We start from the raw sequence: 19,746 nt of genomic DNA, 5'->3' as shown, positions 1-19,746 counted from the left end.
CTTCTGAAACCTCTTCTACTTCTGAAGATGAGAAAGAATTATTCAGGGGGTATTTCACAGCTGATAGAATTCACAAGCTCTGCTAAGCTGTGCAAGCTGAAATACACCCTGAGGAAATAGAAGAGGATAGGATTGGTCCTCCTCAAAAAAGCCTAGGGCTTTTTCTGTGGGAGAGACTTCATTGTCTATGTTACAGGCGGAATGGAAGGAACCGGAAGAGGCTCCGGGTTTGAGCAAGAGGTTTAAGACCTTATATGTTCTCAAGGAAGAACAATGTAAGGACTGGATTGAGCCTCCAAAGGTGGACCCGGCCATAGCCAAACTGTCAAAATGTACTGTGCTGCCTGCGGAGGACGGATCCAATCTTAAGGATCCGATGGATAGAAGGGTGGAGGTAGCCCTCAAGAGATCATATACGGCAGCGGCAGCCCAAGGGGCAGTCTCCATTTCTTCTTTGAGGTTTCTAGAAGCCTAAGAAGATGGCTGACCAAGGTCCAGGAAAATTTGGAAGGTAGAGCTAGCAGGGACAAGGTCCTTCGCTCCTTAAAAAAGGTCATTATGGCCATTGACTTCCTCTGCGATGATGCATCTCAGGGAACCAGGTTAGCGTAAAAAAACTAGTACGCTCTCAACCGCTGCCGAAGGGCGCTATGGTTAAAACCCTGGGTTGGAGATGCTAACTCCAAAATTCAGCTCTGTAATATGGAGTTCCAGCCAGGTAGGCTGTTTGGCTGTAAGCTGGATAAATTAATGGAGGAATTGTCTGACAAGGAGGGGAAGTCCCTACCATTGTCCTATAAGAGCGGTGATTCCTTACGCAGAGCAAAATCTCCTCAGCGAGGCAAAGGGAGATACCAGTACAGAGGTTGAGGAAGAAACTATTCCAGAAGAGGTTCCGGGAAGCAGCAGAATAAGGACACCAACAAGAAACCAGACTTCTGACGCAGAAGCTGTCCAGTGGGAACACGTCTGAGTTTGTTTCTCCCTGCCTGGGAAGAATTAAGAAAAGATCACTGGGTGTTAAATATTATTCAAAATGGTTATGTCCTTCATTTATCATCTCTTCCTCCTCCAAGATTTCTTTTGTCAAGAAATCTTAAGCCAGAAAGACACTTAGTCCTAGAGACGGAAATTCTTTACCTCCTTTCCATTGAGGCTTTAGAGGATGTTCCTCTATCCGAGATCGGTCAGGGAGTTTACTCCCCAGTGTTACTAGTGCTGAAGCCATCCGGAAATTGGAGGCTTATTATAGATTTGCGATATCTAAACAGGTGCATCGTAAAGAAGACGTTCCACATGGAGAACATAAGATCGGTAAAATCTATCCTCCAGGAGGGAGATTTTTTGGTCACCATAGATCTACCGGATGCATATCTTCATGTACCGATTCTGAAAGCTCACAGGAGAGCCTTCGCCATCCAAATACAGGGGAAGGTAAGACACTTACAATTCAAAGTCCTTCCATCCGGAATACCTCCGCACCCTTTGTTTTCACTAAGGTAGTGTCACCATGATGGTTCGCTTCCGTTTACAGGGGATAAAGTTATCCCTTACCTGGACGATTGGTTGATTATGACTCAGACTCAGGATCTTCTGAGAGTTCAGTTGAACTATGTCCAGGATACTTCAACAATTAGGTTGGCTTATCAACATAGAGAAATCAGACTTAATTCCTAATTCCTCCTCGTCAGGTATCCATAAGAACATAAATGCGCTTTCTAGGGCTCCTTGCCTCAGCTGCGGACGCGGTGCCATGGGCGTTATGGCACATGAGATTTCTTCAGAGAGAAGCACTAACAGTATGGAACCGAGGACTGAAGGACTTGGATGCGATGATGTTCTATCGACTCAAACAAGACATTCTCTAATGTGGTGGAGACAAGTCAAACATGGAGTTTTATTTTCAGAACCACACTGGATAACCATCACGACAGATGCTTCAGGAACAGGTTGGGGAGCTCATCCGACAGTCATCACGACTGCAGGATCTTGGAGTCAACAGGAATCCGCTCTGCCCTCCAACGTGAGGGAGCTCAGAGCGATTTACCTAGCTCTTCTTCATTTTTCTCCTCCTATTTTACAGAGAGCAGTCAGAATCCGGATGAACGACATGACCTGTGTGGCGTACCTAAACAGGGAGGTACCAGATCCCCTTCTCTCCTCAGGGAAGTAGAGAAGATTTTTCTGTTGGGCAGAAACCAGAATAACCAGACTCTCTGCGATTCATATCAGGGGTGTCGACAATATATTGGCGGATTGAGTTGAGGCCTGACATTACCGGGGGAATGGTCTCTCTCAAGGAGAGTGTTCATTCAGTTAACCCAGAGGTGGGGGCTTCCTCAGAGAGACCTCATGGCATCAGCAAGCAATGCCAAACTGAGGAATTTCTGTTCCCTTTACAGGGCAGACAATCCCACGGTATTGGACTCAATGACAATACCATGGACATACCAGCTGGCGTATATCTTTCCTCCCATAGCCATGATTCCCAGAGTTTGACTAAGATCAGTCTAGATCAGTCGTCAGTAATAATAATAACTCCCTTCTGGCCGAAGGGGTCATGGTTCACCCTGCCCATGAATATGAGCAGAGGGGAATTTTGGAGATTACCTCTGCATCCGGATCTAATATTCCAGGGTCAACATCTGTGCAGGAATCTTTCCAGCCTCAGCTTGACAACTTGGAGACTGAGAGGACCGTATTGGACTCTAGTTTTTCTGAGAAGGTATAGTATACTCTTTCTCACGCTCGTAGTAGCACTACAAATAAATCTTATGCACGTATTTGGAAGATTTTCAAGATTGGTGTGCAAGCAGGAGTATTGATGGACTTAAACCTTCTACTCCACAGTCATTGGAGTTTTTACAGGAAGGCTTCTATAAAGGATTAAAACCTAGTTCCATCAAGGTGCAGATAGCAGCCCTCTCTGCACACCTAAACTCACGTTTCTTTCAGATCTTGGAGGTAAAGAATTTTGTTAAGGCTAGACTAGGCCTAACCTGGTAAAGCAGGTAGACCCATGGGACTTATCCTTTGTGTTGAGACGCCTGTGTCTTCCTCCATTTAAGCCTTGGGAGGAAGTAAACTTCAAGTTAACATTGAAAGTTTCTCTTTTACTAGCCATTACCTCTGCTAAGAGAGTTGGAGAACTTCAAGCCCTTGGCTCCGCACCTCCATACGTGATTTTTTCCCAAGACAAAGTTATCCTTAGGTTCCTTCCAGGATTCCTGCCTATGGTGGCTTCATTTGCCAACATCAACCAGCCAATAGTATTGCCTGTATTTTCTCCTACTGGATCATCTAAAGAAGACTTGGATCTTTCTTTATTGGACGTATCCAGAGCTATCAAGATCTATCTACATAGAGTAGGTGATTTTCGTAAAGACAAGAATTTCTTTATCCCTTTCGCAGGAAAGAACAAGGGGAGAAAGGCTTCAAAACCTTCAATATTCAGATGGATCTGTGACTCCATTGCCTTATGTTACTCCTCTGCTGATCTGGATCCACCAGAATTTACCAGGGCTCACTCTACTAGAGCTGTGGCCTCCACTTGGGCAGAGCGTGCCGCTGTGCCACTTGAGGACATATGCCAGGCAGCTACCTGGTCGTCTTTGACTACCTTTGTGAGATATTTCAGGCTGGATACTTCTTTTCTTGTCAAGAACAACCTTTGCAAGATCTGTTCTTAATGCGGACGTAATAAATAACCCGCCCATTGGGGATAATGCTTGCTAATTCCCCATATGTTGTGATGCCAATGGGACGTAAGGGAAGCTAAAATTATTATGTTAATTTGTTTTCCCTAAGACCCATTGGCATCACAAGACTCCCTCCCTGTGTTTTATGTTTCTTTATAATTAGACTGAGGTCTAGGGGGAGGTGGAGCCTATTTATACCTCATGGAGGAGGGGATTAAAATTTAATTGTTATTTTTTCATTAAATATTCCTTCGTCCCAGGGGCTCGCAGGGGCGAATTTACCCCATATGTTGTGATGCCAATGGGTCTTAGGGAAAACAAATTAACATAATAATTTTAGCTTCACTTCTATTAAAAAAAAAATCTCAAGTCTTCCAGCTGGCACTTCACAGAGCAGTTGCCTGGAACGCAGGGGGAGATTTATCAAAGGGTGTAAAATCTAGACTGGTGCAAACTACCCACAGCAACCAATCACAGCTCAGCTTTAGGCAGTGCTGAAATGAAAGAGGAACTGTGATTGGTTGCTGTGGGCAGTTTGCACCAGTCTAAATTTTACACCCTTTGATAAATCTCCCCCATGGTGTTCTCCTTTCCTCTCCCTGCCTTTCCAGCCTTGAATGATAGATCTATCCTCTACCCAAACAGGGAGAGATCTGTCAATCAAGGCATGTGGGTGGAGAGAAGATGCTGGGGCCGGCCCTAAATATCAGGGTTCATGCACCATGAAAGTGAAGACATGTACCCTTTAAATGGAATTTATCACTGTAGTGTAGGGACTCATGTGAACCAGGGGACCTTAACGCGGTGCATGAGGCAATATGGTTTGATCAAGTTATATACCAACATCCTGGCGTTGGTTTTTAAATGTAGCCAAGAGGCATTAGTGTCAGCCATAGGTGTGAGGTCCAGCAGTTCCTTTCTCTCCATGTCCGTATTTTATTTTTCTCCCTTTTCTGAGTGGCTAGCACTCCTCCTTGTAAGACCCATGTGACCCCAATTAGCAGGAAGCACCTGTGCACATATGCTAAGTACCTCCTCTTTATCCCATTCTACCTGCTGATGCAATGGTGAGTAGTAACACCTTGTTCACACTCGTGTTGCTTGGCAGCCGCCTTCTCTGCCAGCGGTGCCTACGGGGTGTGGCTGGGCCCAGTGGGTTTGGTCCTGTGACACTAGGGTTGCGGGGCTATTCTGGGGCCCCCCCTCCCCTGTTGTCGCTTGCTTTGTGGGGTTGGCGGTTGCTGACCGACACAGTGTTGAGTTAGTGTAGGGACTCATGTGGGCCAGGGCACCTGCACGTGGTACATGAGGCAATATGGTTTTATCAAATTATATACCAACATCCTGGCATTGGTTTTTAAATGTAGCAGAGAGGTATTAGTGTCAGCCATAGGTGTGAGGTGCAGCAACTCCTTTCTCTCCATGTTCGGAATTTATCACTGTCCTACAGTTTAAATTTAAAATTGACCTTTAGGGTGCCTTCACACCTACCGGATCCACAGCGGATCTCACTTCTGCGGATTCGAAGCGACAACCGCTGCGCATCCGGTATCAATTCACCCCTATGATAGCACATATTCGCAGCGGGATTTACATCCCACTGTGAATATATGCTTTAACTCCCTGGTGCCCGCAGCCCTGCCGTCGCATCCCCGGCGCATCCCCCCATCCCAGCCACATCCCCTCATCAGCCCACCCCCAGCCTGCCGCCGCCCGAATCCCGCCGCCGAGAGCATACAGTACCTGCTCGGCGGCACGGCTGCAGTGAGGCTGCCGGCTCCGGTCCCGCTCAGATCAGCTGAGCAGGACCGGAGCCGGGAGCCTCACTGCAGCCACCCCGCCGAGTAGGTAATGTATGCTCGCGGCGGCGGGCCGGAGATGGGCTGATGGGGGGATGTGGCCGGGATGGGGGGGGATGTGCCGCCGCCGGGGATGGGGGATGCGACGGCGGGGCTGCGGGCACCAGGGAGTTAAAGCACATATTCACAGCGGGATGTTAATCCCGCTGCGAATATGTGCTATCATAGGGGTGTATTGATACCGGATCCGCAGCGGTTCTCGCTTAGAATCCGCAGAAGTGAGATCCGCTGTGGATCCGGTGGGTGTAAAGGCACCCTTAAAAGGGGATCTGTCATTAGCTTTATTCCACCTTAAATGAGAGCAGCATAAACTAGTGAGAGAAATGCTGTATAGATCAGTGTATTACTTACATAATTCGACCCCCCCCCCCCCCCCCCCCGCACTCTAGCTGCTGATTCATAGTTGACTGCCTATCCACTGCATGCAAAGATAACTGCCAATCAGCAGCTGGTGGGTGGAGTTTTCTGCTTCTCATGAATATTGAGGACTACTGGGCTCATGCACACAATGGAGAGGACTACTTATTGTCCATGTTATTCAGGAGGATATCTCTGGATCAGCTGCACACAACACTGTAAGTGATACATCATTCTGTTCAGCGTCTCTGTGACTAGTCTATATTGCCCTTAGATACGAAAGCATAAACCTGCAGAGTCTCTTTAAATCTATATGTATTGCCTTTAAAATTAGTTTTCCTGGAAGTATAAAAGTGGGAACAGAGCGGAGAAGATGTCTCCTTGTCAGGATAATCCTGACTATACAGAAAATTGTTGGCTAAGGGGCTCTGCACATATTACATGATGAAAGGGTTACAGCTCAAGAAGGAAACATGAGCCGAGAGCCGAAGACACATGAAAAACTCACTGTGTGGACCTAGCCCAGCGCATGTTTCCACTTAGGGCTTATGGCAAGCCTCCAGCAGATGTGGAGCCGCCCCTTTAAGTGGTGACTGGGCTTAGATATATGGCTTTGGTGACAAATGGTAATTTAGAATTGATGTATTTTGGCTGCCATGCTCTATGTACAGTGAGAGTAACCAATATACAGAAGTAAAGTATACCAGCTGAGAGGTAGAAGAACATGTCCGCATCCGGTGGCTAATGGGTGCAAGAAAATACTAGCAAGGTTTTATAAGTTTTGGCCACTGCATGGGATAGAGGTTTAGAGAACACATGCCATAGCCGTAGTATGATAAACCAGCAATAGAGTCACAAACACCACACAAAGGACTATTCACGTGAATACGTGCAAATATGAATGAGGCTGCAAATTCTGAAAAAACGTGATATATCCTGAGAAGAACTCAGAGGAAATTCCATCAAGGGGAAAAACTAACTGAGACATCTGTAAGTAATTCTGGGCAGGGCTGAGGCGAGGATACAGAAGTGCAGTGTCAGCGTTTTCTAGACCCTCGCACAGTGGTTAGATGGAAACGCTACAATCACAAAAACAATAAGTTCAGAATAGTCACTATTACCAGCTATTACCAAAGGGAAATAAACCAAAACCCATAATGTTAACTCTTAGAGGGCATATCCACCACTGCATAGAGTCTTAGAATATATATGTATAGCATTTATTATCTACATAAAAGTTAGAGAGCTCTGTTAATGAAAGTCTTTATTATACTCCAGAGCTGCACTCACTATTCTGCTGGTGGGGTCACTGTGTACATATATTACATTACTGATCCTGAGTTACATACTGTATTATACTTCAAAGCTGCACTCACTATTCTGCTGGTGGGGTCACTGTGTACATACATTACTTATCCTGTACTCATCCTGAGTTACATCCTGTATTATACTTCAGAGCTGCACTCACAATTCTGTAGAACTGATACCACCCAGTTAGCAGTTAGCTCCACACCATCGACATGTCCTCACCTCATCATCCTTGTACCAGGACAGGTTCTCTGCAGTCAGCACAAACCAGTACTCCTTGGATCCTCCCTTCATGATGCCGATGTTGTTGATGGTGAGCCATCCCTTCCGAATAACCTGGAGGAGAAAACATCACGTCACGACTAGCACAGGGATGGGGTGAAAGGAGTTTGTGGTTGCAAAGACCTCGCTGTCCCGACTTCATATTCTCCATTGGTCAGCACTGTGGTTTACGGAGAATCACCTTCAAGCCTACACAACACTCCGCATGCAGCAAGTGAAGCAACATGGCAGAAGATAGGAAACCACAAGGAGTACAAGAAACTTCTGAATCATCTTATACAGCGGAGAAGATGTTCAGTAAAATACTTAGACACTACGACTTAATATTATGGGAATGAAAGGGTATTTTAGCGTTTTCCAAATATTGGTGAAATTGATGGATTTTTACTTAGGAAAACGACCACCATAAATACATAGAACTATAACCTAAAAGGGATTTTATAGCATAAGAAACATGGCTGCTTTCTTCTTAAAAGAGCACCACACTAGGCCATTTGTGGGATTGTAGCTCAGCCCATTCACTTTAATACAACCCAGTGACAGGGGGGGAAAAAATCAGCCATGCTTTCTTAATTCAGTACAATCCCTTCAAGATGTTCTAACCATCATAGACAGGTAAGAACTGTGGAACCATTGAGGTATTTGTCTTGTAACTAGATATTACATTCAACCATATGTTAACATGACATGGAGTGAAATGGGCCACTGATAAGGGCGTAGGTACCATAGAGAAAGCCCCTGAGGTGACACGTGGACCCCTCTCCTCTACGTACGCCCCTGCCCACTGGAGTCATGGTTGTCACATCACGTTGATATGAGGCCACATTAGGGAAAAGCTGAGCATGAGTGATGATGAGGGTTATCATTCCGTCGTCTGTGCAGGAATGTGACGGGACGAGATCGGGAAATGCATGCACACCCATCAAACCAAAGAGAAGTGCAAATCCATACACCAGCACAGGCACAGAACGGTGGCCATACTGTTTAGCGTCAAGCCAAGCAATGGAATACAAGCAAGCACTCTTCTACAAGAGGCTGCAGGGGGTCAATCGAGTTTGTTTCTATATGGTAAAGGTGAAGCAGACCCCAGAAATCTCACATCTGTAACCTGAATGCTACTCCTTTCCAGCAGAGCAAATAGCATGGATGGAATTGCAGAATGTGAGATATTAAACCCTGGGCCTATCCTAGGATTCCATTGCTATCTAGAATTTCATGTCTTTTTACTGACTTATGTCTACCTTCTGAGGGTGCGTTCACACGTACAGCATCTGCAGCAGATTTGATGGCGCAGATTTGAAGTTGCAGATTCAATGCAGAGTAACTTTGGGCCATCAAATCTGCTGCAGATCTGCTGCGGATCCGCTGCAGATTCAAATCTGCGCCATCAAATCTGCGGCAGATCTGCTGCAGATCCTGTACGTGTGAAGGCACCCTAAAGGGGAGTCCCGCTGAGACAACCCCTACCCCACTATGTGAGGAGAGCATGTCAGTTATAAACATATTCCTTTAAAACTACAATTCCCATAATGCCTGGACAGTCACTGCCATAGTCTTGGTTGTCCAGGCATGATGGGAATTGTAGTTTTGCAATAGCTAGAGGGCTGCAGGTTCCCCTTCTCTACTCTTAAATAACATTGTCAGTCAATATCTATAATATATAACCATGTAGGTCTATATGTGTAAATTCTGAACAACATATAAATTGTAGATTTTTTATTTCTGCTGTGGATCCCATGTCGGGTATTTCTGGCAGAAATGAAGATCTCATATGTGGGCAAATCCCGATGCAAATCTGGGTTGACTTATATTGTGGATAGGTGTCAATTTTCCACTGTGGACAGTACGCAGTATTTTGGTCTCCAAGCCCCAGAATGAGGGTCCTAACCCACAGCATGAACTATGATGCCATATAGATGCAAAAACATGGCCGCCCTACGCTGGTGTGGCCATATAATCCATATTCCTTATGTGTATGTGCTAATATCCTGGCAACTACAGACCGCCATTACGTGGACTGACTCCAGAGCTGGATTTGCAAGGAACGTCTGGATGTTATGCTAATACTAAGATGGCCCCCAGGTTAATAATGGAGCATCATGACCTGAATCTTGATGGGGCGGTTATAATTGTGTCGGTGGCGATCTTACAGGGGGTGTATATAGAAGGAAAGGAACAGGAGGAGAGGAGATGAGAACACACGGGGGTGGGGGGGCTGAGCACAAGGAGACAGTGCATCTGGGCCTGCGTGGAGTCCATTTAAAGAGACATCACCCTTATATTGTATACCTCCATATTCTCAGACTACGTCACACACTAGCAGTGCTATGTGAGGATACATTTTATATATACACCGCCATACCAGTGTATACTGATTTACATCCCTCCAGGTCCTGGGCTGACAATATTTTCTGGGAAAGCCGAATGACAACCAATATGGCCGCCGTTACAGCTACAACCCAGCTTTTCATAGCTCGCCAAGAAAGATATGAGGACTATGTAATGGATACGAATGAGTATTGGGGTGACGGTGAGGTCTGCCTATGGCTGCCCTGATGCACTTCCTCCATCTTGCGCTGTCAGCCGCTGCCTGACTACTCACCAGGATCTCATCCTGCACAGGGTAACCATAGCAACAGCAGCAGAGTGGACAGGAGAGATGGGAGCAGAAGAAGAGGGATATACATTACTAGCAGCGCGGGTGCAGATCCAGTTATGAGTCGCTGCAGATTCCACAGCCCGTGCATGACATGCCCGTCCGGCCCATTCTCACCCCACGCATACACGGGCACACGTGCCAAGCCTGCAGACCAAGGTGTAGTTGCACTGTAGATGGCCGTAGCTTAATGATATGGGCGGCCTGACACTGCCAGATGTCATATTACCCACATAAGTCTGGCCAAGGTGTGGTTGCATTGTAGATGGTCGTAGCTTAATGATATGGACCCACATAGGCCTGAAATCTTATACCTTAGATACAGTAAAAATAACCACAGCCGGATGAGGATAGCATTTGTCACCGGTTATAGAAATCACTTGTTATAGTTATTCATTTCATAGTGTCATATTAAAAACCTATTGCCATGACACTATGCATTTCATACGCCAGATTTTTTTTTCTATTAGATGGGGGCGCTGTTGCATTGCTGTCTATGGAAAATGTTTTACCATGTGAATGGTGACAAGTGGTACTGCATGCTACAACTGCAATAGGGAATGGAAGACAACACACTCTAACCAATGATTATATGCAGCACAATAATACACGATACCTAGGGAATATACACAATAGAAGATGCCTCTGTGGTTGCTATAGGACCCATGCAGAGGAGTAAATCTATGTTATGTCATATATCTTCATAATGTGGGTGGTATAAATATACAGGTAAACTCAGTGGAGGGAAATAGGCCATAGGTAGAGTTATCTTTCCTTCCTCAAGGAATGGAGGATGTTGATGTTACAAATCAGTCTGTCTTGCATAGGGTGTTATGGTGCAGGCATGGTAGCATCACCTGGCACAATGAAGCAGATCAAGGCCTACCCATTTTTGCTATAGGGCCCCATGTTTGCTACATACACCCCCTACCTGCTGTCAGAGACTCTCTATGCCTACGTGGTAGTATTAATGATGAAAAGGTGGATTTCACAGTGGACTACACAGTGCAAACTTTATGTATGTCTAATGTACGAGTATTAAGAGGCATCTGCAGTAAGAGTCAGGCATCCATACTTAAAGAATAGACTGTTCTCACCTGGTTTCCAGATGCTTTTTTCTTATTCATTTGGCTGCTCCTTTGCTGCGCACTACAATGAAAAGCACATGATCTGGTTACCTGTCTCTACAGATCCTTCCAGACTGAGGGTCCTTCAACCAGATTATAGGAAATAGAAATAAAATGGTGCCAATAAGCAGGATTGGTTGATCCATTGCCCTAATTTTGCAATTTTTAGGTTTTTCCAATCTTACCAGTGTTATAACTCCTTCCATTGAGGATCTACAACAATCCCCCACTGTATCTGCTACAGTAGTGGAGTCACCAGCTGCCCTGGAGACTGTATGAGAAATAATCTGGCTGATGGCGTCACCGGCTGCGGCAAGATGGTGAAGGGTAGTGGATGGGCCTAATTCTAAGCTTTTTAGATAACTGATTTATAAGTATAAAAGATTGAACATAATGGATCTAGGTAACAGGTTACTATGTAACTTTGGGGGGGAGGAAGGGATCGGGGAAAGAGAAAGGAAGGTGAAATGGGGTAAGGAAAGAAAACAAAAGTAGTAAGGAGGTGAAAACGGAAAGAAAACAGGGGAAAGGAGATGAGAGAAATGGAAGGGAAGAGATGGAGAAGAGAGGAAATCCAAAATGGAGAAGAAAAACGGGAAGGACAGAAGGAAGGAATAAGAAATAAAAGGAAGGGGAAGATGATGGGAGGGGGAACAAGGATATGGAAATAGGAAAGGAAAAAGAAATATGTAAGGGAAAGGAATGAAAAGAAACGAAGAAGAAAGAAAGAAGTGAAAGAAAGAGGTAAGAAAGTAAAATGGGTAATGAAGAAGAAAAGGAAATAAAAGTGGGCTAAGGAGATGAGAGGAAAGGAAAACAAAATGGAAGGGATGAAGAGGAAAGAAGAGGGGAACATGAGGGGACAGGGGCAATGGAGGGGGAAGGAAAAGAAAGGAAGTAAAAGGAGGGGGAAGGAGATGATAGGAAAGAAATGTACCAGGACTACTCATTGCTGGAATATAAATGGTCAGTGTTATATAATGTACTGCAACTGACGTCTTACTTAGCAAAGCCAATGAAATCTTCATGGTTTGTGTTCATGTAGGCAAGTTCAATGTCAATCAGCAGCATGACCTGTGTGGAAGGAGAAGAGTCTGTAATAAATCTGCACAGGACATAAGACAAGCTATAACCGCTCTATAGACATGTTATACCATATACAGGACATAAGACAAGCTATCCCCGCTCTATAGACATGTTATACCATATACAGGACATAAGACAAGCTATCCCTGCTCTATAGACATGTTATACCATATACAGGACATAAGACAAGCTATCTGCGCTCTATAGACATGTTATACCATATACAGGCCATAAGACAAGCTATAACCACTCTATAGACATGCTATACCATATACAGGACATAAGACAAGCTATAACCACTCTATACCATATACAGGACATAAGACAAGCTATAACCGCTCTATAGACATGCTATACCATATACAGGACATAAGACAAGCTATAACCGCTCTATAGACATGTTATACCATATACAGGACATAAGACAAGCTATGCCCAGTCTATAGACATGTTATACCATATACAGGACATAAGACAAGCTATAACCGCTCTATAGACATGTTATACCATATACAGGACATAAGACAAGCTATCCCCGCTCTATAGACATGTTATACCATATACAGGACATAAGACAAGCTATCTGCGCTCTATAGACATGTTATACCATATACAGGCCATAAGACAAGCTATAACCGCTCTATAGACATGTTATACCATATACAGGACATAAGACAAGCTATCTGCGCTCTATAGACATGTTATACCATATACAGGCCATAAGACAAGCTATAACCACTCTATAGACATGTTATACCATATACAGGCCATAAGACAAGCTATAACCACTCTATAGACATGTTATACCATATACAGGCCATAAGACAAGCTATAACCACTCTATACCATATACAGGACATAAGACAAGCTATAACCGCTCTATAGACATGTGTTATACCATATACAGGACATAAGACAAGCTATAACCGCTCTATAGACATGTGTTATACCATATACAGGACATAAGACAAGCTGCTCTATAGACATGCTATACCATATACAGGACATAAGACAAGCTGCTCTATAGACATATTATACCATATACAGGACATAAGACAAGCTATAACCGCTCTATTGGTCCTATGTTAATTTGTATCTGATTGCGCTTCTCAGTTGTATCGCTATATATCCACATTGGTATCAACACACTGCAGTTTACAGCTGGTGCAGCTAATTAACAGAGTATTCTGAGTGACTGTGTATAGGAATATATCAACTTGGTGTTATGTAAAATTGCTTCACTACCAATGTGGATATAGCGATACAACTGAGGAGCCCGATCAGATACAAATTAACATAGGACCTTTTGCACACTGAGGTTGTTAGCAGGTTACAACTCTACTGATACGCAGCTCCAACACTATAACAATTAGCGAGTGTGAACAAAACCATACAGGGTAGCGCTGAAAGTGTGTGTCATATAAACATATATCCCTGCTCTATAGACATGTGTTATACCATATATAGGACATAAGACAAGCTATCCCTGCTTTATAGACATGTGTTATACCATATATAGGACATAAGACAAGCTATCCCTGCTTTATAGACATGTGTTATACCATATATAGGACATAAGACAAGCTATCCCTGCTTTATAGACATGTGTTATACCATATATAGGACATAAGACAAGCTATCCCCCCTCTACAGACATGTTATACTATATACAGGACATAAGACAAGCTATCTGCGCTCTATAGACATGTTATACTATATACAGGACATAAGACAAGCTATCCCCCTCTATAGACATGTGTTATACCATATATAGGACATAAGACAAGCTATCCCCACTCTATAGACATGTTATACCATATACAGGACATAAGACAAGCTATCCCCGCTCTATAGACATGTTATACCATATACAGGACATAAGACAAGCTATCTGCGCTCTATAGACATGTTATACCATATACAGGACATAAGACAAGCTATCCCCGCTCTATAGACATGTTATACCATATACAGGACATAAGACAATCAACCCCTCCTCTATAGACATGTTATACCATATACAGGACATAAGACAAGCTATCCCCCCTCTACAGACATGTTATACTATATACAGGAGAGAGACAAGCTATAACCGCTCTATAGACATGTTATACTATATACAGGACATAAGACAAGCTATCCCCCCTCTACAGACATGTTATACTATATACAGGACATAAGACAAGCTATCCCCCCTCTATAGACATGTTATACTATATACAGGAGAGAGACAAGCTATCCCCCCTCTATAGACATGTTATACCATATACAGGACATAAGACAGCTATCCCCCCTCTATAGACATGTTATACTATATACAGGAGATAAGACAAGCTATCACTGCTGTATAGACATAATACAAGCTATAACCGCTCTATAGACATGTTATACTATATACAGGACATAAGACAAGCTATCCCCCCCTCTATAGACATGTTATACTATATACAGGAGATAAGACAAGCTATCACTGCTGTATAGACATAAGACAAGCTATCCCTGCTCTATAGACATGTTATACTATATACAGGACATAAGACATAAGCTATCTCCGGATTCGTACTTGGTCTTTTGTGCGCCCCTCTCTCTCCCGGATGTGCGTGGTGACAATCCTCTCCATCTCCTCCCGTAGATGGGGGTACTGACATAGCTGTGGAAAGAAACACAGATCTGTGTGGGAGAAATATTTCTCATATTCAACAAAGTCAATTAAACAAGTGACGTCTCACAACCTCAATGGGGGATAGAGATACCTTTAGGAAATGTGTGAGTATTCGATACCCCATGGGACATCTAGCAAGGACATACATACTATGGAGATAGATCTGCTCCTGCAGCTGCTTATGGGCAACCAAAGAAACGCTCACCCCTTCCCACTTTCCCAAATGTACATGGGGTCTTATTCAATTAAAGGGACTGTACCACCAGGCCCAGGCTGAAGCACTCGAGGTGGGCCAACCCACCCTTAGTGAGAAGAAACCCCAGCCCCTCCATGACGTGACTCCATTAGAATCAATAGAACCCTATCATAGAGGGGCTAGGGTTTCCTCCCACTAAGCGTGGATCAGACTGCCTCCAGTGCTTTAGCCTGGGCCTGGTGGTACAGTCACTTTAAGGGCCCAGCAAAATAGTGGGGAACTACCTAAAGTAAGGAGTGGAGAAATCAAATTAAATAGTGCTGCGCCTCCTAGTGGATACAGTTGGAATTGTCCTCCTGCATCCTTATCAGGATCCAGTATACTGGCTCTCTGTATGCTATTGCTGCCACCGAGCTTGGACAGTCCCTCATTTCCCTTACAGCTGCCAGGAAATGAACTAAGTGTATTCCCGTACTTCCTGTATAATGGTAACACTTTGATTTAGGGCCCGGTGGGTAAAGGCGGCAATGCCCGGCAATAACACTTCTACCCATATTATTTGTTACCCATATTATTTTTGGAAAAGATGAAATATGTTTGTGAAGTTGTTGTTGTGCGATTTCCTGTCCACTGTGCCGAAATTCCCTGCAATTCACAGTGCAACATGGTTTCCTGTTTCCTAAAGGAGAAGCCAGGACAGACTATACTGGAATCCGGATTATCAAGGAAATCCCAAATCTTCCCTTAAGGGACAATCCAAGGTTTCCAGTACGCTTATGATTCCTCAGCTTCTGAACCCTCAGCAGTGATCAAGGCCCCAATCATCTCATATAACGGTAGGAAATTCTAGATCAGCTCGGAAATACTGGGAAAAAAAGACTGATCTATAGCGTTTCCAAAATCATTACATTTCATTGACCCGAGAGAGAAGTAATGCCATTTAGCTCAGTCGTAAGAAGGCACTGTTGGGATTTATTGGGATTTGGATCATATGGGCAATGGACGGAGCCTAGACGTGAGTCTTCTGAATGGTTAGTGAAGGAGATCATGATCAATTGCCACTCTTCCTATGGTTTCAACGAGACCAGGCCCGCTTCTGCCATGAGGCGGAATGAGCCTTCCGCCTCAGGCGGCAGAATTTGCGGTCCGGCAGGGGGCGGCATTATGTCCCCCCTGCTGTCATTTTTGTTAAGTATCACTTAACAAAAATGACAGCGGCCGCTCACCTGTCCCGTCGCCTGCGCTCTCCACATCCTGTCTGTTCCCGCGACGTCACTCTGCAGCTGTCACGGACCTCCAGGCTGTGGTGAGTGCCCGGGGTCGGTGGGGGACGCGCTGGGGTGATCAGGTCGCGAGGGACCGCCCCGCGCGACCCTATCACCCCACTCACTCACCACAGCCTGGAGGTCCGTGACAGCTGCAGGGTGACATCGCGGGACCTGACGGGATGTGGAGACAGCTGGAGAGCGCGGGCCGGCTGCGGTGTGGGACAGGTGAGTAGATGGCGGCGGCGGCGGCGGGGGGGGGGGCTGTGGTTCCGGGGGGATGCCGGCTATCACTCGGGGCGGCCGCCTGAGGTTTGCCTCAGGCGGCAGAAACCCTTCAATCGGCCCTGAACGAGACCTGAATGCAGGAAGGTTCCTTAAAGGGGTATTTCACTCAAACATAACTTTTCATATGTTAAGGCCATGGTGAGACTAACAATTCCTTTCATACTTGTTATTATCTATTTAGTCTCCTTTCCCCCCAATTCTGCTGCTTTCTGCTGAAGACACAAAAATCTGTGTGTGAGCTTTTCTGTTTCCCCCTCCTCCCCCTCCCTTCTGAGACTGATAATGTAAACAAGTCCCTGGCAGGCTTTATCTGCAACATTGTAGCTTCTTTGTAATACTAGGAGGGTTAATCACAGAGAGTCCATCAGTAGCAGCTGCAGAAGGGAGGGGGAATCACAGAGAAAGGCTCACACACAGATTTTTATGTTTACAGCAGAAAGCAGCAACTTAGAACTGGGGGAAGGACACTGAATAGTTAATAACCAGTATAGAAGGAATTTTTAGTCTCACCATGGGCAGCAACATATGAAAAGTTAGGTTTCAACAGAATCCTCCTTTAAGAACTTGATTTGTAAATGGCATTTCTTTCCAAAGTAAAGGTACACAGAAAGCAATATTGCATGCAGAGAACACCACAAACATCATAAATGCACTACACGCCACAATAACACATATATAGTCCCATTTCCAAGGAATATGGAGATCTTTCAGGGGCAGGCACATTGAAATCTATCATCTGTTGTAGTGGTACAGAAAATGTAATTGACCCCTAAAGCCTAGTGATAAATAACAGCGCCATGGATCTGAGAAACCACATAGTAGTGGTAGAGAGCAGAAAGCCAATAAATTAGGATTCCCTATTATAAGGTACAATGGACCCCAAAGCAGCTGCTATAGCTCTGGTTACACCTATGAGCTGCTGTATTATTTGGGATTGGTGGACTACAAGGTATAGAATTGCTGCATGTTACATCCTATACTAAATGAGTACCTCATGGATTACTGAGCAAGTGCCCCAGTATGGGGGCAGATTAGAGAATGATAGAGTTGTCTGAGCCTGCCCCTGTGTATCTGAATGAAGTGGCGCCACCTTAAGCAAGAATCACATCACCAGCATGCTTCATCCACCAAGTGCACACAGTCTTTCTCCCCCTATAAAGACTATCGCCCTAAGATCTCATAAGAGGATAACCTACAAAGAACCACAGCCCCGATCCGTCACATACATATAGTACTCCATCCTGTATGGAGCCAGAGAGGTCTATGGTACTCTTCAAATATATATACTGTGTATACCTTCATCGTAGGACAGGGATGGACTATGGGTGCCCAGTGTATAAACTCCTTGAGGAGAGCCAAACTTAAATATCATGCAATGCTCCATGGGAAAAATAAATATGCAAAGTAGGAAAAAGCTTGCTCCTCATCGCCACCTACTGGACATAGCTTCAAATCAATGTGTGACCTATCAAAAGCCTTTAAACATGACTGGGGATTACATGTCAAGCCAGAATCTCTCCCCATTAGTGACCTGTAAACTTTTTTTTCTCTTTTTAGATGAATTCTGATAAATAAATGAACATTTCCAGTTGTCCTGATCAAATTTGTTTGCAGTCTAAATGGGTTGCAACTCGCATTATGCACTGACAGCCGTACAGTCTGTCGCCTGCAGCCATCGCCTGCAGTGCAATGCACTTTGTCAGGAGAAGATGGAGGACGGCTAAAATTACTCAAATAAGCAATGTGCTCTGTGTAATCTCGCCCCCTGTGGCCAAAAATAAGAATTGCGCACACTGGAGGAAAATGTTATAGAAAAGGGTCATCTAAGCTCGGAGAGTTTTCCGTTATGAGATTCTGCATTGACCTTTTAGCTTTTTTTTTTTGCATTATTTGTTATCATTGCCTTTTTCTATTCTTGCCCTTCGGGCGGCCGTTCTCCGCCACAGTTTATACCACATAGATTTTTTAAACAGACAATATTGCCTTCCTACGCCGGATAAAATGCAAAGTTCATGCTGAGTGGGAAATACGTTCCCGTTATAGAGTCCAGCTGGCAGTGGGTATGATCTTATTCGGTATTGAGTTTAGCAGAATCAATAATCTCTTTTTCATGTTCCATTAGTGAATAGATTGCCATAGGGGGTAAGAGAACAGCGTGTACACCAAGCTCTGTGCCCCATGGTGGGCCTTACTGAAAGCTGAACAACAGCTAAGCCCCTTTACCTTCTGCATCATAAACTATGGTCAGGATGCAACAGCGCCACTCTTGTCTAGAGGCTGTGTTTGGTATTGCATCATTAACCAGAATGGCCTATACTTAAGAATGGCGCTCTTTCTGGAAAAAAAAGCAAACTTATTATTTTTCTAATCTCAGACAACTAACTTAAAACTCTGTACAAAAGAAAACGTCACGTGCATGATGGCAGAGGGATGCTCAGTGTCCCTCCAGTGCCCTGTGTCCCTCAGTGACCCCCTGTTATCATCCCCTCCAGCAGCCACAGCCCGCACAGCTCTGGGAGGCGGTTCGTAACATCACCATGTTATCCAGGAAGTGACATCACCATGTTATCCAGGAAGTGACATCACCATGTTATCCAGGAAGTGATGCCTTGATGCAGTAGTAAGTACAGGAAAAAAGCACTTTTTAAGCATTTCCTGTAATAAGTCTAAATTGGTGATTTCTATAACTTTTGGGGGACAATACAATACTTAAGTAAAAATTTTCGCCGGACTTCTTCTTTAAAGCTTTAAAGCTACCTTAATTTCCAAAACCTGTTAATAGTAGTGTGTATCTTTTGTTGTTGCTTTTAAGAAACAGTGCCACCCTTGTCCTTGTCTGGTATTGCATCTCTGGATACATGTGCATATACAGTATATGTCTGGGTGGTCTGTAATGGACATGTTGGGAGTCTATGGCTAATAGATGGACAGGTATATATGTTGCTGACCCCTCTGGTCCACG

The 19,746-nt window shown here is 44.5% G+C and overlaps 1 protein-coding gene across 6 annotated transcripts in view; it reads right to left on the bottom strand.

Annotated features, from left to right (window-relative positions):
• The window catches only part of DNM1 (dynamin 1), a 74,259-nt gene that overhangs the window by 18,111 nt on the left and 36,402 nt on the right, over positions 1-19,746 (bottom strand). For all 6 annotated transcript variants that reach the window (XM_069943266.1, XM_069943267.1, XM_069943268.1 and 3 more), the window contains exons 11-14: positions 14,937-15,023; positions 12,291-12,361; positions 11,258-11,309; positions 7,445-7,558 (exon numbers count right to left, since the gene is read on the bottom strand). In XM_069943266.1, coding sequence (XP_069799367.1) covers positions 7,445-7,558; positions 11,258-11,309; positions 12,291-12,361; positions 14,937-15,023 — 324 coding nt within the window. The remainder of the gene's footprint in view (positions 1-7,444; positions 7,559-11,257; positions 11,310-12,290; positions 12,362-14,936; positions 15,024-19,746) is intronic.

This window comes from Dendropsophus ebraccatus, chromosome 10, assembly GCF_027789765.1.
Source record: "Dendropsophus ebraccatus isolate aDenEbr1 chromosome 10, aDenEbr1.pat, whole genome shotgun sequence".
In the NCBI taxonomy this organism is placed as follows: domain Eukaryota; kingdom Metazoa; phylum Chordata; class Amphibia; order Anura; family Hylidae; genus Dendropsophus; species Dendropsophus ebraccatus.
Note: the sequence above shows the minus strand (reverse complement) of the source record. Positions and strands in the feature narration are given on the sequence as shown.